We start from the raw sequence: 20818 nt of genomic DNA, 5'->3' as shown, positions 1-20818 counted from the left end.
TCCAGAGGACTCAGGGAAACAGGATTCTGAATTAATTTGAGGAATATTCTGAGGCATTACTAAAGTTATAATCTGAAAAACATTAAATAGGTTCTTCTTATGAGATTTTTTTGCGTTCAGTAACGATGAAGCTTTTGCATGACATTAGATGTCAGCAAACACAGGAATGGAAAAAATCATTCCAGGAAAAAAAACTAGTGGTTGTTACAAAACCAAACTGTTACTCAAGATACCACATTAAACCAATATTTTGTTCTCTTCTCTGACAAATTAGCCCAACATGTACACCTAACACCAACAGTGTCAAGTGAGAGAAAGATAGAGAGTTAGAAAACTGTACTAACCTTGTGGGTGCAAATTGCCTTGAATATATGTGTCACAACTTTAAGGAGTTTTAACTTAAGAAGAGAGAATTCAGCACAGGTAGTGCATAATGATAAAATTAGTTTCCAATTATATTGTGGAATTTAATCTCCTAAATATTACAAAAATAAAGAAAAACAATCTCTTAATCTTTCAAAGGCCTTTAAAAATTGTCGTTTCTTTAAATTGGACAATTTGAGGAATACTATTGTGGGGTTTTTTCCCCAAAATTTATATAGAATGGCAGTAGTGTCCTTAAAGTAATTTCCAGCTATTTATTTAACACAATAACAAGTAGCTGTTTATAGACTAGGTTAATTTCCACTTTCAATGAATGACACACTTGATTCAACAATGACATATCTATGACAGAGCCAAATTCATCCATTGAAAAGAAAGGAACAAAGGGGAATACAAAGCTTCGGACAAAAGTTACATGTAGCTGGGTAAAACAAACATGGATGAGTAGTTAGGAAGGAAAGTTTGAAATGATGTCTTGGAACCTTGGGTATATTTTTCATAACTCTACCAAATATATCACAGAAATAATTTATAGATCAAAGACTGTACACATAGCTGTTAATTATAGAGGATTATTCATTGAGAACAATGACTTTTACGATTGAAATATCCATCATACACTTGAATCACCATTCATTTGTTTACAAAATATGTCATTGTGATGTTTGCTTCTCTTGTAAGTGCTCTTTAGCTTGTTTTTTTCAGTCCCTGAGAAATAGCAAAAGAAATGTTCATTTCCTGTGAATCTCACATGCTTTCCTAGTAGCATTACCACTAACCATCTCAGTTGGAATTTGCCTTAAATTATCAACAGCAATATTTTTTGCTAAACAGTAAAGTGAGTGGAAAGAGAACTCAGGCACATAAGAAAAAACAAGGAAGAAATTTCACAGTATTATGATGCATTATATACCAAAAATCAACAATCCTATATCTTGAAACTAAATATTCTATTATAAAACTTCTCTCAGGACACTGAATTGAATACTTTACTATTTAATGACAATGAACACAATGCAGGATATGATAATAGATTGGTTTGATTTACTGAAGAAAATTTAGCTTCACTTTAAAATGCATTGTTATTATTACTATTATTATGATTAATTATTTAGGAAAAGAAAATAAGGAGGTTTTATGTGCTGTTTCATAGATTACTCCAAGGCAGTGACAAAATAAAGCTTCTATAACTCATGTAGATAAAAGGAAATGCTCATGTAGATAAATGCTCATGTAGATAAAAGGAAAAATATAAACAGTATAATATGGAATAGAAAGCAGAATTCATCTATAGAGAGATAATACTAACAACATTTAAATAGAAGAAACTCTGAAGGAAAAAAGTTCTGTAAAAGATAATTTTAGTATTCATACAGTTCGGTTTCTTTAGTCTGTGACTATGTGGATCCAACCTACTAAATTTCTATCCTGCCTTCTCTCCACTCTGTACTCTCTAAAATCTGAGGATATCATGTCAAAGAATTCAGATGGCTTCAGAATGGCTTCAGATGAGGAGTTGGAGGCTACAAAAGAATGTGAACCGGAGTGAAAACTTAGGAATTTTGTCACATTGTTAAAAATTGAACTTCAATGACTTTCAAATTTTGGTGCATCCACATTTGAGTGACCTTTCTCCCAACACATCATCTTTTCTACGTTATACTAGTAAGTAATAATACGGAGAATTAGGTGACAGAAATGAGGAAATGAGTCACTTTTATTGGGGTTGGAAAAAGGACAAGGAGTTTCCTGACGGGAAGAAAACCCTTCAGGGAAGTGTTTTTAAAAAGTCAACAGGTAGCACTTCTATTCCAGTTATCAAACATTCAGGAAAACCTAGGTTAAAATCCCTGTTTTCTCATTCAGGTATATGATTTTGACAAGATTTTTAAAAATCTTTTTAGATTCAGTTTCCAATCTGTGAAATAAGGACTTTAAGAAAAATCATTCTATGTAAAACACAGAGTGTCGTATGTAGTAAAACCTTACTTTAAAACATTTTATCTATTTTTATTAAGTTGTCTTAAAGACCTCTATATTAAATTAAATTTGTTTCTTGGCAGAGACAAATTTCAGCACTATCTGTGTAACCGTCTTTTCTTTAATCCTTCTATTTGTGTTTTCTACTCTAGATTATACAAGAGAAGAAAAATATGAGAAACCACACAGAAATAACAGAGTTTATCCTCCTGGGATTGTCAGATGACCCACAGCTTCAGGTGGTGATCTTTGTCTCTCTGCTCGTCACCTACATGCTCAGCATCACTGGCAACCTGACCATTATCACCCTTACCCTGCTGGATTCCCACCTCCAGACCCCCATGTATTTCTTCCTCAGAAACTTCTCCTTCTTAGAGGTTTCATTCACAACTGTCAGCATACCCAAGTTCCTGGGCACTATGATTACAGGAGATAAAACCATTTCCTTTAATGATTGTATGATTCAGTTATTTTTTTTCATTCTCTTGGGAGTCACTGAATTTTACCTTTTGGCCGCCATGTCTTATGACCGTTACATTGCCATCTGCAAACCTCTGCATTACATGACCATCATGAATCACAGAGTCTGCATACTCCTTGTCTTTGCTTCATGGCTGGCTTCATTCTTAATCATATTCCCGTCACTTATGCTGTTCATACAACTTGATTACTGTAGGTCCAATGTTATAGACCATTTTACCTGTGATTATTTCCCCTTACTACACCTTTCTTGTTCAGACACAAAATTCCTAGAGATAGTGGGTTTTTCCTGCGCTGTGTTTACTCTAATGTTCACTTTGGCGTTAATAGTTCTGTCCTATATATATATCATCAGAACGATTTTGAGGATTCCTTCTGCTAGTCAGAGGACAAAGGCCTTTTCCACCTGTTCTTCCCACATGATCGTCATCTCCATCTCCTATGGCAGCTGCATTTTCATGTATATTAATCCATCAGCAAAAGACAGAGTGTCTCTGAGCAAGGGAGTTGCTGTGCTAAACACCTCAGTGGCCCCCATGCTGAACCCCTTTATTTATAGCCTAAGGAATCAGCAAGTCAAGCAAGCCTTCATGGACAGGGCAAAAAAGATTATATCTTTCTCAAAAAAAATGAAGAAATAAAAGTGCTATTATAATTAAAGGCACATGAGGAGCAATTAAACAAAAGTAGGGCCCTTCCAAAGTTTATTAATATCTACACAGCCTCACTGGAGTTATTTTTTCTTAATTAAACTTTTATTGCCAGCAGTTTACTGAGGAGACATATATATATATACACACATGTTTTTTCTATTTAAATTCCAATCCATCTCTCATGCATTTCCCTTCCTTTGAGCTAGTCTTCCCACTCTGTAACCATGAGACTGGCCTCATTTCTTATAAATATTTTTAAATACCAATTCTTTCAAAATCATACTTAGAAAATCAAAGAAATGCAAAGAGAGACCCAAGATCAATGAGTTAAAATTGTTTTATGATTTTACCAGGAAACACTCTTTCAAAGAATTCGGAAAATATTGCCATGTTTAACATTCTTTTTAATTTACTATATAAGTATCATAAATATAACTTAGTCTTATTAGAATGTTACAGAGACTATCCTCTCCATTTTATAGCACGCTTAGTAACTATGCAAAAAAAGTGCAATTAAAAAAATAACAATTATTTTTTTGAGAACTCTAAAAGTATTTCCAAGTACTGAGTTTAACTTTTCTGTGCCATAATTAATTGAAAACACAATTATAAATATACACTTAGGAAAAACTTGAAGCAGCCCCTATTTTTGGAACTCCATAGTTACCATATACACCATATCAGCTCTTTAAAAAGCCTAAAGAAATAAATATTCCTAGATACAGATCGAGTACATATACTGTGTTTCAGTAGTGTATTTAAATGCTTGATGTTAAACAGCTCTTTTTGAAAATCAGTTAAGTTATAAGTTTCTCATACCTTTTGTGGCTGTTTTGATATGAGAGCTTACACATACAATTCATTTAGGTGCAAAAGATGCAAAACCTTATTTGTTTCATAATATACTTTGTTAATAGAAAAATCATTTTAAGGGTGCCTGGGTGGCTCAGTCAGTTGAACATGCAACACTTGATTTAGGTTGTGGGATTGAGCCCCACATCAGGCTCCGCTCTGAGCGTGGAGCCTGGTTGAGATTCTCTCTCTCTCTCTCTCTCTCTCTCTCTCTCTCTCTCTCTCTCTCTCTCATGCACACACACATGCTCACACCAAAAAAAAAAAAAAAAGTAATTTTAACAAAAATAAGTTACATACCCACTCTCACTGCTTTTATTCATTACTCTATTAGAGGTTCTATCCAGGGCGTTAGCACAAGAATACTAAATACATTTAAAACTACTGGAAAAGAAGAAACAAATAAATCTTTCTTTGCAAAGAACATTATTTTCCTCCTATGGCCTTACTGCATTTACACTAAATGTTTCTTAACCCTGACATACTCCCCTCCCAGATATCTGCATGGGATAAGCCAGACATCCACATGTCCCCTCAATAAGGCCCACCCCAATGACACTACTTGAAATTTAGTGGCTCTCCACTTCCAAGATTTTTAAATTTTCTCTTCCTTTACAAAACATTAATTTACAAAAGACCATATAATGTACTAATCAATTGTGTCCATTGCTTATTGTCTGTCTTATACCCCTCACCCCATGAAAGCAGGGATCTCTGTCCACTTTGTAGACACAATGATGTGTTCCAGCAGTGCTGTGCTGGGACCTGCCTTTACACTTCCCAACAGCCAACTGTGCTTGTGTCTCCTCAATTCTGCATTCAGAAAGGCCACATCACCTGCCATGGTGGGAGACTTTACATCTTAAAAATTGATAAACTCTACTGATGGGCTCCTCACCTCCACTCGCTGAGGCAGCTGTTAAACATTTACTGGAAGTCACTATTCCTCCTCATTTAGAACATGTGTCTGCCATGTAGTGGGTATTCGATAAATATTTTTTGAATAATAAATAAGTTTAAGTAACGTAGAATGGCTCCAGTGTCCTAGCAATCAGAGCCCTGACTAAATATTTTGTCCAACAGAACCACATACTATTTATATAATAATGCACATGACATTTAGCTTTTAAAACAATGTTCAAATAAAATGTGTGTTTCATCATAACTAGACAACTTTGAATGACAAAGAAATAATTAACTGAATATTTCTAATGCATTTGGTGCTCATTTTTTCTTTTATTTTACATTAGGACACTTGACAACCACGTAAAAATCTATTTCCTTGATTTTTCATGAAATCAATTATAACATTTCTAGTTAAGGTTTTCCTAATGAGCTTTCTAATGGTAGCAATGGATTCTCTAATGGATGCAAACCCTTGTTTTTCTCATAGAAAAATTCTTACAACTATTTGGGCTACACTTAATAATATATGAGATCCAACATCATCTGTCAGTTGATAAACTTCTGAGATTATAGATTTAATTTGTAGAATAATAGCTCAATTAAATGGTGGTGCTCAGTAAGTAGGAGGCCAGTCAGACATCCTGAGAGGTGGGAGGGAACTTACCTATAAAGGATGATAATGTATCACTGAAATTAATTAGTAATATGCACTGGAATTATTTAGTAATATGATGTCAGTTAAGGTTTTCAGAGAAAGTCTTTAATAATTTTTTTTATTTATTTTAGAGATAGAGCATGAGCGGGAGAGAAGGGTAGAAGGAGAGAATCCCAAGCAGGCTCTATGGTCATCACAGAGCCTGGGCTTAGATCTCTTTACCCTGAGATCATGGATCCAGATGAAATCAAGACTCTCAACTGACTGATTGTTTTACTGGTTCATAAATATTCTCACAATGAAAAGATGTCATATGCACAAATATAAACAAGGATTTAATGGAAGTAAATAACATAATGAAAGAAAGTAGTCAAAAGGCAATAAAAGCCACATTAGCAGGAGCTTTGGGAAGGGTTTCCCTAAATTCAAAGGGCCAATACAGGGATAAATCTTCTCATGTCTTTAATAGGTTGTCCATTTCAGAAGGCAATCAAGTCACACTAGAAATCCATAGCAGCATTTTCTACCATTTCATTCTGCTAAAGAATTCCTCTCAGGGTTGCCAGAATTCAAAGGATATAAGGACACCAATTCTACTGAGGAAAAGTCCAGAGTTTCTGGGAGAAAATGTGAATTCCTTGTATAATCAGAAGGGTGAATTCCAAGCCCAGCTCCCACACACTCATTATCACTCTGTTTATGTATTTGCCTATTTACCTAATAAATTTGCTTTTATACTTCTTAATCAGTGTTTATAAAAATGATTCACCTGTATCTTTAATGATTCTTCTCCTTGGCACTCAGATTACTTAATGAATTCCCCTGGGCCAACAAAAAGACATAGTTAAATAGGCCCAGTTCCATTTGTATGGCATACATTGAAAGGAACATTCCTTATTTTCTATTTTTCAAAGAAGCATTTGCAACAAAATATAGCAGTCCCTGAACCTAGGGAAAATACTACTTAGATTTTATAGATGTATAATCAGAATTACAAATTATTGATTTCAAATGTTTACATGAATAGAAAGAAAAATGATTTAATAAATCAGTGTGTTGTACTATATGAAAAGAGGCAAATGGGAGAGTACTTTACTAGCCAACCCAGGTGTAACTGAATTAGTACATGGAGCTTGATAAGAGATGAGAAGCCAGAATGAGTTGTACTACAATAAAATGTTTTCAGAAATTCATAGTATCAGTAATGAAGGATATCGTGAGTCACATATAATTAATCTACCAACAAAGAGAATTATGATCCTTAAGAACTTGAAAAAGCTAAAACAACAAACTTCTTTTGAGAGCACAATAGAAACCAAGTCTTTTGCTAACTCAGTTTAGCAGCTCTGAAATTATGTAAATATTTAAGCAAGTCAGATGACAAAATTTGAGATTAAATCATCCAGAAGAACCAGAGTAAGTAAATTTTTCATTCAATATATATGTCTTCATTTTATACCAATATCTTCAAAAAATATTATTTGTATATGCTTGGGGATTTATAAACTTTTCAATATTAAAAATTAAATAACTGTTTACTACCAAGAGACTATTAATACAATGTTAAAGGAGGAACACAGAAATAAATCTTGGATTGTTCATTTCTTTCTAACTTGAAATCATATTCTGTTATAAAAGTAGGGTTTTTAAAAAAATTCCCAGGGCACATGGGTGGCTCAGTCAGTTAAGCAGCCATCTTGGGCTCAGGTCATGATCTCATAGTCCATGAGTTGGATAGAGTCCTGCGTCTGACTCTGTGCTGACCGCTCAGAGCCTGGAGCCTGCCTCAGATTCTGTGTCTCCCTCTCTCTCTGCCCCTTTCCTCCCCCTCTGCTCATACTCTGTCTCTCAAAAATAAACATTAAAAAATGATAAATTTTTTAAAATTCCCTACTGGAAAGGGTGTCTGTTATTTTGATTATCTACATGTTTATCTTCCATGACAATATTGTAAAAAAAAAAAAATGTTAGACATTATATGAATTAAACTATTTCCAGGATATTATTTATTTTAGTAATAGAAGGAATAGAAGGGTACTTTCTTGGCTGTTCAGCCTTTTTATCAGAAAAGGAAACAAATGATAAGAGAGAGATATAACATCAATCAAACCCTTAAGAAAGTAATTTATGAGATGAGGTGACTGAGTTGCTCAGTCAGTTAAGTCTCCCACTTTGACTCAGGTCATAATCTCACAGCTTCTGCGTCCTAGTCCCATGTTGGGCTCTGTGCTGACAGCTCAGAGCCTGGAGCCTGCTTCAGATTCTCTGCCTCCCTCTCTCTCTGCCCCTCCCCACTTGGGCGTTCTGTCTCTCTGTCTCTCTTAAAAGTAAACATTTAAAAACATTTTATTAAAAAAGTGATTTATGAGAGAATGTGAACAAAACATTCCCATGGATAGACATGTATGTTCTAAGTGAGATGATTACTATAGTGACAAGTTGTTTAATCTTGTGAAAGTTCCCTCAACTGTGTACCTTCAAAATATAAAATGTGAGGGCAGCCTAAATCACTCCTATAAGATTTCAAACCCTATATTTAGATTATCCATAATCCAGACTAGTTTTTATAATATTGAGGTAAAAGAAAAATCATTAGAATATTTTTATGTTTTTATAAAAAAGAGAATAGTTACAAGCTTAATCTTGAAACATTAGAAGAAATAGCTTCTGCTTAAATGCTAGCAAAAGACATTTTTTTTTTTTAATCCATGGCCTGTGATTGTGTATACTCAACAATAAGAGATCAATCTTTAACTTCAGATCATGTTATTACTTGAATGTAAGGTCCAATAGAAACTGGACAGAGTTGCTGAAGGGGAACATGTGTTTTTGGCTTTCATAGATTATTCACCATCATGGACTTTTTAAGATTTTATATTCTATCCTCAATCTTCTTTTAACTCTTTTATTTTCTATAGGGGAACATACATTCTCTGTTCAAAAGTGGGGAAAAATGATCAGTGATGAAAAACCACACAGTACCCAAAGAATTCATTCTTCTAGGGCTATCCGATGACCCAGAGCTCCAGACTGTGATTTTTCTCTTTTTAATTATCACATATCTATTAAGTGTCACTGGAAATTTGACCATCATCACTCTCACCTTGGTGGATTCCCATCTACAGACCCCTATGTATTTCTTCCTCAGGAACTTCTCTGTATTAGAAATATCCTTTACAACTGTCTGTATTCCTAGATTTCTGGGCACAATTATCACCAGAAACAAAACAATTTCATACAATAATTGCACTGCTCAGTTGTTTTTCGTCATCTTCATGGGTATAACTGAGTTTTATCTTCTAACTGCCATGTCCTATGATCGCTATGTAGCCATCTGTAAACCCCTACATTATGCAACCATCATGAACAAAAGAGTCTGCATTTTACTTGTCTTTTGTGCTTGGCTGGCAGGATTCTTAAATATCTTCCCACCAGTTATTCTTTTTCTCCAGTTAGATTACTGTGGCTCCAATGTCATCGATCACTTTGTTTGTGACTATTTTCCCCTCTTGCAGTTATCTTGCTCAGATACATGGCTCCTAGAAGTGATTGGCTTTTACTCTGCAATAGTCATACTGCTTTTCACTTTGGCATTAATAATTCTATCCTACATGTTCGTCATTAGAACAATTCTGAAACTGCCTTCCGCCAGTCAGAGAAAAAAGGCATTTTCTACGTGTTCCTCTCACATGATTGTCATTTCCATCTCTTATGGAAGCTGCATATTCATGTATGCCAACCCTTCCGCAAAACAGAAGGCATCATTGACCAAAGGAGTAGCTATTCTGAATACCTCTGTGGCTCCTATGATGAATCCATTTATATATACCCTGAGGAACCAGCAAGTAAAGCAAGCCTTTAAGGATACTGTCCAAAAGGTTATGTTTTTCTCCAGTAATTGAATGCATTAGTAGCATTACAAGAATGAAGTGCTTGGAAATGCTTCCTATTATTCACACTTTCTCAAAACTCCCTTTCCTTTACTCGAGTTATGTGTTTTCCCCTTTTTTTCCATCCCCCTATTAAAATTTCCCAGTCATGGAACTCAATAAATTTGATAATGTGAATATCGTCTCAGAATTTTCTGTGCATTCACAAGTTTTATTCAAATGTATTTGGATGAAGTAATAAAATTGGGTTGATGATTATGATTTTGAATGGGAGTGGTTTGATTTTGAAGAGACATGGGCTTTAGGTTGATGGTAAGTGTGTAAGAGTACATGCAGATTTCTGAACTTCTCATTCTTACTAATAGAAATGAATGTCATTATAAAATTTTGATTCTATTTGTCATTTCCATGAAATCAACTCAACACAATCATCAGGGGATTGGGAATAAAATATTTATTTAAAGGTTTTAAAAGATTAGAAACTCACACATATTAAAAATCTTTAACTATTAATAATAATTAAGATGCTAATGAGGAAGGGGAGAAGCAAGAGAGACAGGGGTAGAAGATAACATAAAATTTTCCAGCAATTCCTACACTCCAGATCTATTGTTTTCTTTGTATTGAAACATCTAATCCTGACAACAACCTTATGAGGTACTTTTAATTACTATTCTTTTCGGGGATGCCTGGGTGGCTCAGCCAGTTAAGCATCCAACTTTGGCTCAGGTCAAGATCTTGCAGTTCATAAGTTCTCCAGTAATTGAAGGCATTAATAGCATTAGAAAATGAAGCCCGGTGTCGGGCTCTGTGCTGACAGTTTGGAGTCTACAGCCTGCTTCAGATTCTGTGTCTCCCTCTCTCTCTGCCCCTCCCCCATTCACACTCTGTCTCTCACTCTCTCAAAAATAAATAAAAAATAAAAATTAAAACACTTGAAATTTCAACTCCACGTCACACAAAGAAAACTGAAGCCTAAAACAATCAAGTAACATCCAAAGTCACAAATGCTATTAAGTGGCTCATTTGCCTTTTCAGTCCATGTGTTCCTAATGGCAAAAGATATACATGTTCTATGATAATAAACTCACCCTATAATGTCCTAAGCACAAGTTTATAGTAAGTTTAAATGCCATAACTTTATTAACTATTTACTTTTCCTTCCTTGTTCATATTTTAGATAGCTAGTTAATAAACCAAAAGCATGATCCCTGGGTGTCATATGTAAGACATGCATCACTGGGTTCTATGCCTGAAACCAAGACTACACTGTATGTTAACTAACGTGAAAATAAAAAAAAAAGAAAGAAAAGAAAAACAAACTAATAAATAAATAATAAACCAAAAGCATGAGGTTATATATTGATATTCAGCATACACTCCTACAGATATGATTATTACTATTTCTGAAAACATTATTAAATGTGATTTGGTGATCTCTCTTTCCCTTGATCTCCTACTGTACACAACTTTATGAATTCTAAAAACTGAATCTGCTCATCCTTAATGAAATGAATAAATGTAAAATATTCTGATTTCTCCAGGGAAATGGTCACTTAAAATAATTATGAAGAGAGTAAAAGACATTTCTTATAATTCTTCCAACCACCCAGTGAAGTCCACTGTAGAGATTTTGTTTAATTCAGGCAGAGGGAATGTTTCACATGAACTCTAATTTGTCAAGAATGAATGAGCAGTACCAGAAGTGAATTTCAGTGTAACTATGAAGCTGAACTAGATGCTGCCCATAATTAACTGAATTAATTTCTTTTCCTTTTTTCTAATATATTAAGTGGAACATGAACAACTACTTTATTAAACAATTTAATAAAGGAAAAAGACACAGGGTTACATGATCAGTAAAGCAAATTGCTTAGGAGACACTCTCTGAACATGATGTCATTTAATGAGCTTTAACGAAAGAAGAGATAAATGAGTAAATACATAAGATGAAAAAAAAAACACTTCGAATATTAATGCATTACTAAGGGAGACTTCCACCCAACACAACAGAAAGACTTATTTAAAAAATTTTTATTTCATTTAAAACACCTGAGATGAAGTGGAACCACTCAAAAGGTCCTCTCTCAGACTGTCAAAGGGACATTATTTGGACTTTGATTCTCATGTATTTTTTTTTAAACAGTCATTTTCTTACCTTGAGCATCAGTGAATTTGCCATTAACCAGTTTATCAGAGGGCCATTGCGAATATTTACTTGATGGTCAAGATTTAGGGAGGGCAGGATATCGAAATGTTTTAAGAACTAAAGCCATGAAGATGCTTTCTAGCCTTATTTGCCAATGTTAAATGTTATTTTTAAATTTCAATTTTAAATAGCTCAGTGAATCACAGGAATCCTTAAAAGGCACATCAAACTTAATTGTGATTAAAAGAATGGAAGGAAATGTTTATCTTAACAGAATAAGCCATTACACTTAACTGAAATAAATATAATTAAAATGTATACTTTTAATGTATATTTTCATAAAAGTATGTTATTTTTATTGTATTATTTAATGTACATTTAGTTGGTGAGATAACCACATGACGCTAAATTATTCCAAGAGATTTTATTTTTATTATTTTGTATTTAAACTTTTTTTAATGCTTATTTATTTTTGAGACAGCGAGAGAGTGTGTGCAAGTGGCAGGGAGGGGCAGAGAGAGGGAGACAGAGAATCCGATGCAGGCTCTACTCAGACAGCAGAGAGCCCGATGGGGGACTCAAACTCACCAACCATGAGATCATGATCTGAGCTGAAGTCGGGCACTTAACCAACTAAGCCACCAGGCACCTTCCAAGAGATTTTAAATGCTGTAATTGGACCAGACATACAAGTGGGATTTAATCTAACAACAACAAGAACAACAACAACAAAAATAGCTTAAAATATCTTAAACTGTTCCTAGGTAGGAATAATATTGTGGATGGTAGGGCTGTTATTCTAATACTGTTGTATGTGCAACATGAGGAAAAGAAGCAAATGAAAATTAACGTGATATTACGATTTTATCTAATGCTATTCATAGCCAGGGCTCTAATCATGAAATAAAGGAAATATAAATGTTTAACAGATAAAAGGGGGGGGCGAACCTAAAAGTATTGTAGTCTTAAGTTTGAATGATACATTTAAATTACGCTCATAGACATTTTATTTGAAAATAAAATATATGTGTTTGCTGGCCCTCTCCACTGAAAATACCTAGAAAGGATGATCGAACTCATAGTAATTATCACAGCTAGTGCCCAGATTCTTAATGTTCCTAATCAACCCCAGATTTCCTAATCAATGGAAGGAGGACTCTTGAGAGAAATGACTCAGTCCAGTTCTCATACAGAAAAGTATAGCATGAGCCTGGGAACACTTGTCATCCAAGATGGGAAGGAAGCAATCAAAGAGGAAAAGTGTACTGCCCAAAAGGGAAGAGTTTTCCCCCAGCAGATGCACTCCAAAGAGATAGTGATCCCAATTTAAATCTCTCTTGAAATGTTTAAGTCAATCACTAATGTGACCTACAACAAAAGCAAAATTTATAAAGCCATGAATTCATAACAATACCCCCAAAAAGATACTAGAAAACCAACCCTAACTACAGAATAAAGTAGGCATTCACCTGGAAAATGACAGATTAAGAACAGAACTGTCTTGCAGTACATAATGATTTAATGATCCAGCCATTGATAAACAAAGCTTGCTAAGAAAAAAAAAAAAAAGAAGAAGAAGACGACAATTAGACATGTATGTCCTGCTAAAAGTTTAAATTCCACCTCTAGAGTAGTCTTACAAAAAAACGTTCCCAAACCTAAACCTGGATTGAGCCTCTAAATCTAGCAACTAGAGGCAGTCATGAAGACGAGCTTGCAATCAAGTGAAGCATGACTGCACATTGCCCTCTATAAATAATAATAGATTTTCTTGTTGCCTATTAGTTGAGCTTTTAGGGTAAAAACAAAATACCATTTCATTACTGCAACAAAACTGATCTATAAGATTACCATATTATAGGGGCGCCTGGGTGGCGCAGTCGGTTAAGCGTCCGACTTCAGCCAGGTCACGATCTCGCGGTCCCTGAGTTCGAGCCCCGCGTCAGGCTCTGGGCTGATGGCTCAGAGCCTGGAGCCTGTTTCCAATTCTGTGTCTCCCTCTCTCTGGCCCTCCCCCATTCATGCTATGTCTCCCTCTGTCCCAAAAATAAAAAACGTTGAAAAAAAAAAATTTAAAAAAAAAAAAAAAAAAAAAAAAAGATTACCATATTATATACTTGAAAGTTGCAGAGGGGCGCCTGGGTGGCTCAGTCAGTTAAGTGTCCAACTTCGGCTCAGGTCATGATCTCACAGCTTATGAGTTCAAGCCCTGCGTGGGGCTCTGTGCTGACAGCTCAGAGCCTGGAGCCTGCTTCAGATTCTGTCTCTCTCTCTCTCTCTGTCCCTCCCCTACTCACGCTCTGTCTCTCTCTGTCTCTCAAAAACAAATAAACATTAAAAAAATTTTTTTTTTTTTTTTTTTTTTTTTTTTTTTTTAAATTTTTTTTTTTCAACGTTTTTTATTTTTATTTTTGGGACAGAGAGAGACAGAGCATGAACAGGGGAGGGGCAGAGAGAGAGGGAGACACAGAATCGGAAACAGGCTCCAGGCTCCGAGCCATCAGCCCAGAGCCTGACGCGGGGCTCGAACTCACGGACCGCGAGATCGTGACCTGGCTGAAGTCGGACGCTTAACCGACTGCGCCACCCAGGCGCCCCTAAAAAAATTTTTTAAATAAATAAATAAAAGAAAGTTGCTGACAGAGTAGACCTTAAATGTTCTCACCACAAAAAAAAAAAGGGTAAATATACGAGTGATAAATGTGTTAACTATGCCTATCCTGGTAATCATTTCATACATACAACTGTATAAAGTCAAAACATTGTACCCTTAACCTTATACAGTGTTACATGTCAATTATATCTCAATAAAACTAAAAAAAAAAAAAAAAAAAAAAAAGTGATTTGGACCAGGGTATCACTCTCTATGACACACAGCCACATCTGCAAAAATTCTCTTTTACTGAGCGCTCCTTTAACTAGGATAAATAAATGAAGTCTACATGGTCATAAATTTGAGTTAGGCCTACCTATTTCTTCCATTTTTCTGCCTACTCTGTTCTAATTCCCCTCTTCCAGTAAGTAATTCCCAAACAAATGTGCATCCCTGCTGTGATTTAGTTCTGCACTAGTGACTGTATTATTTGATTATATAAAATCATTATGTATATTTTACATTAAATGCATGTTTTGTTATCTTATTTAGATATAAAACACATTTAATATTACGTAGCTACGGGGCACCTAGGTGGCTCAGTTGGTTAATCAGTGTAATAGCATTTTTTTAAAATGTGAGTATGATATGTGCATCATAATAGTTATTATTTAATTTAGAATTATGAAATGGCCTTACTTCTCAATGTCTCAACACTAACAAAGCCTAAGAATAAACAACAACAGAAAGGGTATATGTTCAAAAGTTCATATTTCCAGAAGCTTAAAAATAAATTAGATTCTGAGTTTTATTTTTGTAAGAAAGTCGGTTTCACAACTTTTCATTACTCATGAAATATTAGGTAATTGTGATTAATGGAAGTAATTATTTTATAGAAGACAACATTTCAGGTTCTCTGTGGGATATGAAGGTGAACATAACCATTCTCAAGGGAGATTCACCATAGAGAAGAGCTAAAAGGCTACTGAGAAATGCAAGGCTTCCAGAAATCCCTCATGGTCTCCCATATAGCACAGATCTGGCCTGGACTTGGCTTTGTTCCCAGGAGATCAACGAACAACTTTCTTTTGAGGTCAAAACAAGTAGACTTGGAAAATTTGAGCTGTGAGTGCAACCAGAAGGAAGCCAATTTTAAGAATCTGTCCTCAGAACCCAACGATGTTATATCCCTGTCATTTCTCTCTTTAAATATTGCTTTAAGTTTTTATATCAACATTATTGAAGGGGACTGTCATATTATTTCAACATATTTTTAAGCTTTCTGACATTGTATTTTTATTTCCTGAACTATTTCCTTTGAGTCATCGAAAATAGAGACAAAACAAATCAAATCTGATCAGAGTGAACTTTGCTAAAGTCTGGCAAGGAAGCAATGAGGTGCATTCTAATCTTCACAGCCCAAATTGGACTCTTTAAAATTTAAAGGAGTTAACTGTCATAATTTTACAAAACCAAATCTACAGCATAGCACAGCTGGGAATTAACTGAATAGGTTAGTACCAATGGTAGACATTCTTCTTTATGTTTCTGAATATCCTTATGGATCAGAGGTCTCATGTAAAACATAAGTGTGAGGCAGAATTACAAGAGAATCAAACACTTTTTCATAAAGCTAATAGCTCAGAAGGAAGATTGAAACAGAATATAGAACCGACAGAGCTACTAAGATCTGAGGCAACTAGTTACTTTCCCAGTTTGTACCACAGTGTAATACACAAAATGGATAAATAATGTATGTCCCTTTAAGCTCAAAAGTAAAAATGTTTCTATATGTACATTTCTAGCAAGTCACAGAAGATGTCAAACATTAATGATTTCAGTGGAATTACAAGACAAACCAGTAAGTGTGTTCTGTTAAATAAACTAATTAGGTTATTTATTCAATCGTATAGTAAATACATATGTATTATTACATAATATAAAAATATAATGTTCTCACATAATCTTGATGACTACACCAAAAATATTAATGTAGAAGTAAATTAATAATTAGTAATTTATATCCTATTTTACTTGTTAAGAAAGTTATTAATTGATTATTTATATCATAAAAGTATAATGGTTATTACTTTAACCATTCTAAACTTCACTTTTACCTTGTGATGGAATTAAGGTTATCCATTTATGCTTCTAGGTAGTGGCATCCTTTAATAAATACTTGACAGAAAAGAAAGAAAAAATGCATATCTCTTAATTTTTCAAGAAGATTCTAATGATTTGTATAAATTGGACAAAGCAAGAAGTACTGATTTTATTTATCATCTTTCAATGATGATAAATCATCACTCTCAATGATGTGAGTTACTGTATGAAGATTTCCAAACTTCTGGTACATTCCAAATAAGAAAACTAGTAAATAAAGCAAAACTCACAAATGTGTATGAAAACCAAATACAAACAATAGAGTTCAATTGAAAATAAGATCAGCATGGATTATAGAATATACTTTAGAATTGTATCCATGACGGTGATATTGATCATCATGAATTATATCTTTCATCTCCTCCCTTTAATACTCTTGCCACCTAAATATCTTTAAGAGAAGAAAAAGGAGAGGGAGACAGACAGAGACAGAGAGACAGGGAGAGAGAGACCGAGAAATGAACCACACAGTGATCACAGAGTTTGTCCTGCTTGGCCTTTCTGATGATCCTGACCTTCAGATTGTGATTTTCCTCTTCTTATTTATCACATACATATTAAGTGTCACTGGAAACCTGACTATCATCACTCTAACCTTGGTGGACCCTCATCTACAGACACCAATGTATTTCTTCCTCCGAAACTTCTCTTTCTTAGAAATCTCATTTACAACTGTCTGTATTCCTAGATTTCTAGGAGCAATTATCACCAGGGATAAGACTATTTCCTTTAACAATTGTGCAGCCCAACTCTTTTTCTTTATTTTCATGGGGGTGACAGAATTTTACATTCTCACTGCCATGTCCTATGACCGCTACGTTGCCATCTGCAAGCCTCTGCATTACACCGCCATCATGAACAGGAAACTCTGCACCTGGCTTGTGCTCTGTGCGTGGCTGGGAGGGTTCCTGACCATTTTCCCACCCCTCATGCTTCTGCTCCAGCTGGATTACTGTGCTTCCAATGTCATTGATCACTTTGCATGTGACTATTTTCCCCTTTTACGACTGTCTTGTTCAGATACATGGTTTCTAGAAGTCATCGGTTTTTACTTTGCCTTGGTTGCTTTGCTATTCACTCTGGCATTGGTGATTTTATCTTACATGTATATTATCAGAACTATTTTGAGAATCCCATCTGCCAGTCAGAGAAAAAAGGCTTTCTCCACATGTTCCTCTCATATGATTGTCATCTCCATCTCTTATGGAAGCTGTATATTCATGTACGCTAATCCCTCGGCAAAAGAAAGGGCATCATTGACCAAGGGAGTAGCTATTCTCAATACCTCTGTTGCCCCCATGCTGAACCCCTTCATTTACACTCTGAGAAACCAGCAAGTGAAGCAAGCCTTCAAAGATGTGGTCCATAAAGTAGTATTTTCTTCAAATATTTATTTTGGCAAACAAAGGACATGCTAAAGAGTAAGTAGGTAAAATCTTAAAATTCCTAAATGTCTGTATCCATATGCTTGTTCCCATAGTCTCTTATATGCCACCTTACAGTTAACTTAATGTTTTTCCAGTCCATTTCCACTTCCACACCCAGATTTCCCCAATGCATGGTTTATTCACTTGTTTTAAAATATGGTAAACTTTATTTCTCCTACAAAATTTTTGGGTATGGATTTCTTTAAGACATACCCTATAACAGAATGTGGAAAAATAGTTTTAATTCTATTAATAAAAAATCCCTAAAAAATACATATAACAGCATATCATACTTTGAATGTAGAGTTTCAAAATCAGTGTGTGATTTCTTTTGTGTTTTCAAGATATTCATTGGTAATTTCTTAACATTTAAAAATATACACTTCCTATATATTGTATGTTACATTCAGTCCTTAGAAGTAATATGGAGTAGTGAATTACACTTTAAATGTAGAGCTTTATATTTTGTGAAATTTAGTGCATATTATCAAGGAAAATACTGATCATGATATTGAGCACTATTTATAGAATTTCCATGTTCTGTGTTATTTAAATATATATATATATATATATATATATATATATATATATATATATATATATATAATTCAAAATAAATGCAATAAAACTAAAAACATGCCACTTTCCTAGTTCATTGAGCATAATTTGTCAGTAGTGCATTTATTTCTCCAGGGTCGGCTAATGAAGATTTCATTTGTTTGATTGGACCATTTTTCTCTGTTTCTTCACGTTCCTACTACCTTTTTATTGTTATGTACACATTTGAAAACACAACCATCTCTCACAGTCTTGTAAAACCAGATTTGTGCAGAGCAAGACCATCACCATTCAGTCCCCCTAGAGATTCTGGAGGCCTCGCAAGACTTTTCTAAGGATGTGCATTCTCAGAATTTCACATGGATATTCCTAGGTAGATTTTACTCATTTTTTGCTTTTGATGGAGCTTGTAATTTCTTTCTGAGCTCTGTTTCTGTCTGGGGTAACTCGGGTCCTGGAAGCAACAGCAGGCCATCCAGATCCTTTTTGTTCTCAGCAGCCCATAGTCACCTAGAGTATGTCAGGCTCCCTGAGTTAACAAACAAATGTTTTTATTTTACCTTCACTTATTCCTTTTGCAACACTCTTCCTTACTTTATGGAAATCTGACTTTGTGAATTATATTATTTTCCTTCTCTTTAAAGCATTTCTTTTAACATTTCCTTCAAGCTTGGAACACTGACAAAACATACACTTAAGTTTCTGTTTGTCCAAGGAATTCTTTATTTCTTCGGGGTTTTTTTTTTGTTTTCTTCTGTTTTGTTGGATTTTCAATTCTATGCTTATGTCACCTCTCTGTTCTTACATTCCATCTACTTTATCCAGGAGAGCCCTTATCATATTAGTCATAGTTGGTTTAAATTTCCAGTCTAATCATTCTAACACCTCTGTCATGTCTGGTTCTGAATCATTCTCTGCCTCTTCAAAACTTTTTTTTTTTCCTTTTTTAAGTCTGTACTGTTTTCTTGACAACCAGACATGATGCACTGGGTAAAAGAACTGGAGCAAATAGCCTTTTGGGGCTGTGATAGGCATCGGGGGAGGGGAAGGATTCCACAGTCCTATGATTAGGTCTCAGTCTCTTAGTGAGCCTAGGCCTCTGGACTGTGGACTTCGTAAGGGTTTCTCAGTTCTTTCTCCCCAGTTCAGTCACACAGGAAACTTAGAGTGGGCTAGAGTTGGGTATTTCTCTTGTCCTACGTGGAAGGCTAGAGGACACTGGAGTTGGGTATTTCTCTCCCTGGGTCAGTTAAGCTCTGATAGTGTTCCAGCAGGTTTGTCTCTGGCCATCTAAGATTTCTGTGAGGGCAGGCTCTCTCAACAACACAGTGCTCTGATGCATTTCAAAATGGTTCCTTTTCTCTTGCCCCTGACAGAAGCATGAGGTGATTTTTCTCTGACATTCACTATCTGAAGCTGGTTGAGCTCCTGGAAGCATATCTCAAAAATGGGACGGGGCCTCATATATCTTGGTCCCCCCAGAGCTTTTAACTCTGTGTTTCCTCCCTGAACCTCCACAAATTATCAGTTTACTTCCGGTTTTCCTGTGCTGGCACTGGACCTTGTGGTAGTTTTGGCTCCCAAGTCTCTGTTCCCTTAAACCTTCACTTCTTGTATTTATATGATTTCCAATCTTAAGGACAGTGATTTGCCTTCCCTAAGGATACAAAGAGAGTGGATTTTTCAATCTGTTCATCTTTTTTCCTTATTGTTAGACTTCAGTGGTGATTTGCAACTCCTTACTTGCAGAACTGGAAACTGAAGGTGTCCTCTGTCTTCAAACATATTGTTTTTCCATTTATCTCATATTTCCATATGTTCGTTTCATGAGTATCGGTGCATATCAAGCCACTCCTTACAGAAACAGAAGGCTCCACATAATGTTTTATTTAATTCTCTAAAAACTTGCAAATTCATTGTTAATCTTATTTTATAAATGAAGAAAGGCCTTTAACAATTTTCCAAGATTGCAACATAAATAAATATCATAGCTTGCATTTGAACCTCTCTCTCTTGGACCTAGGATGCCATTTTAAAAATCTTTCTGGTAAACTGCCTCCCATTGGTGTTCTTGTATATCACAAGCACTTATATATCAATCAAAAAATATTTTTTTGAAAATTTTGAG

At 35.0% G+C, this 20818-nt stretch overlaps 3 protein-coding genes across 5 annotated transcripts in view; all 3 read left to right on the top strand.

Moving 5' to 3' along the window:
- LOC131519428 (olfactory receptor 6C1-like) overlaps positions 1-7866 on the top strand; it is a 170107-nt gene extending 162241 nt beyond the window's left edge. For all 3 annotated transcript variants that reach the window (XM_058742467.1, XM_058742465.1, XM_058742466.1), the window contains one exon: positions 2517-7866. In XM_058742467.1, the coding sequence (XP_058598450.1) occupies positions 2538-3485 (948 nt within the window). In that variant the 5' untranslated portion in view covers positions 2517-2537 and the 3' untranslated portion in view covers positions 3486-7866. The remainder of the gene's footprint in view (positions 1-2516) is intronic.
- A 2-nt stretch (positions 7867-7868) lies between these two features.
- On the top strand, positions 7869-10058 carry LOC131519435 (olfactory receptor 6C3-like). The gene has a single exon (XM_058742471.1). It carries the CDS (start codon positions 8874-8876, stop codon positions 9810-9812), a length of 939 nt encoding a protein of 312 aa, XP_058598454.1. The 5' UTR covers positions 7869-8873; the 3' UTR covers positions 9813-10058.
- Positions 10059-17163: 7105 nt separating this feature from the next.
- LOC131483830 (olfactory receptor 6C3) lies at positions 17164-18123 on the top strand. Its single transcript, XM_058682218.1, has one exon. The coding sequence runs from the start codon at positions 17164-17166 to the stop codon at positions 18121-18123; it is 960 nt and encodes a 319-aa protein (XP_058538201.1).
- Positions 18124-20818: the final 2695 nt, after the last annotated feature.

Source organism: Neofelis nebulosa, chromosome 8 (genome assembly GCF_028018385.1).
Source record: "Neofelis nebulosa isolate mNeoNeb1 chromosome 8, mNeoNeb1.pri, whole genome shotgun sequence".
NCBI lineage: Eukaryota > Metazoa > Chordata > Mammalia > Carnivora > Felidae > Neofelis > Neofelis nebulosa.
Note: the sequence above shows the minus strand (reverse complement) of the source record. Positions and strands in the feature narration are given on the sequence as shown.

Bases quoted from the DNA above. Each gene is read 5' to 3' on its own strand.
- LOC131519435 (XM_058742471.1), top strand. From the start codon at position 8,874: ATGAAAAACCACACAGTACCCAAAGAATTCATTCTTCTAGGGCTATCC.
- LOC131483830 (XM_058682218.1), top strand. From the start codon at position 17,164: ATGAACCACACAGTGATCACAGAGTTTGTCCTGCTTGGCCTTTCTGAT.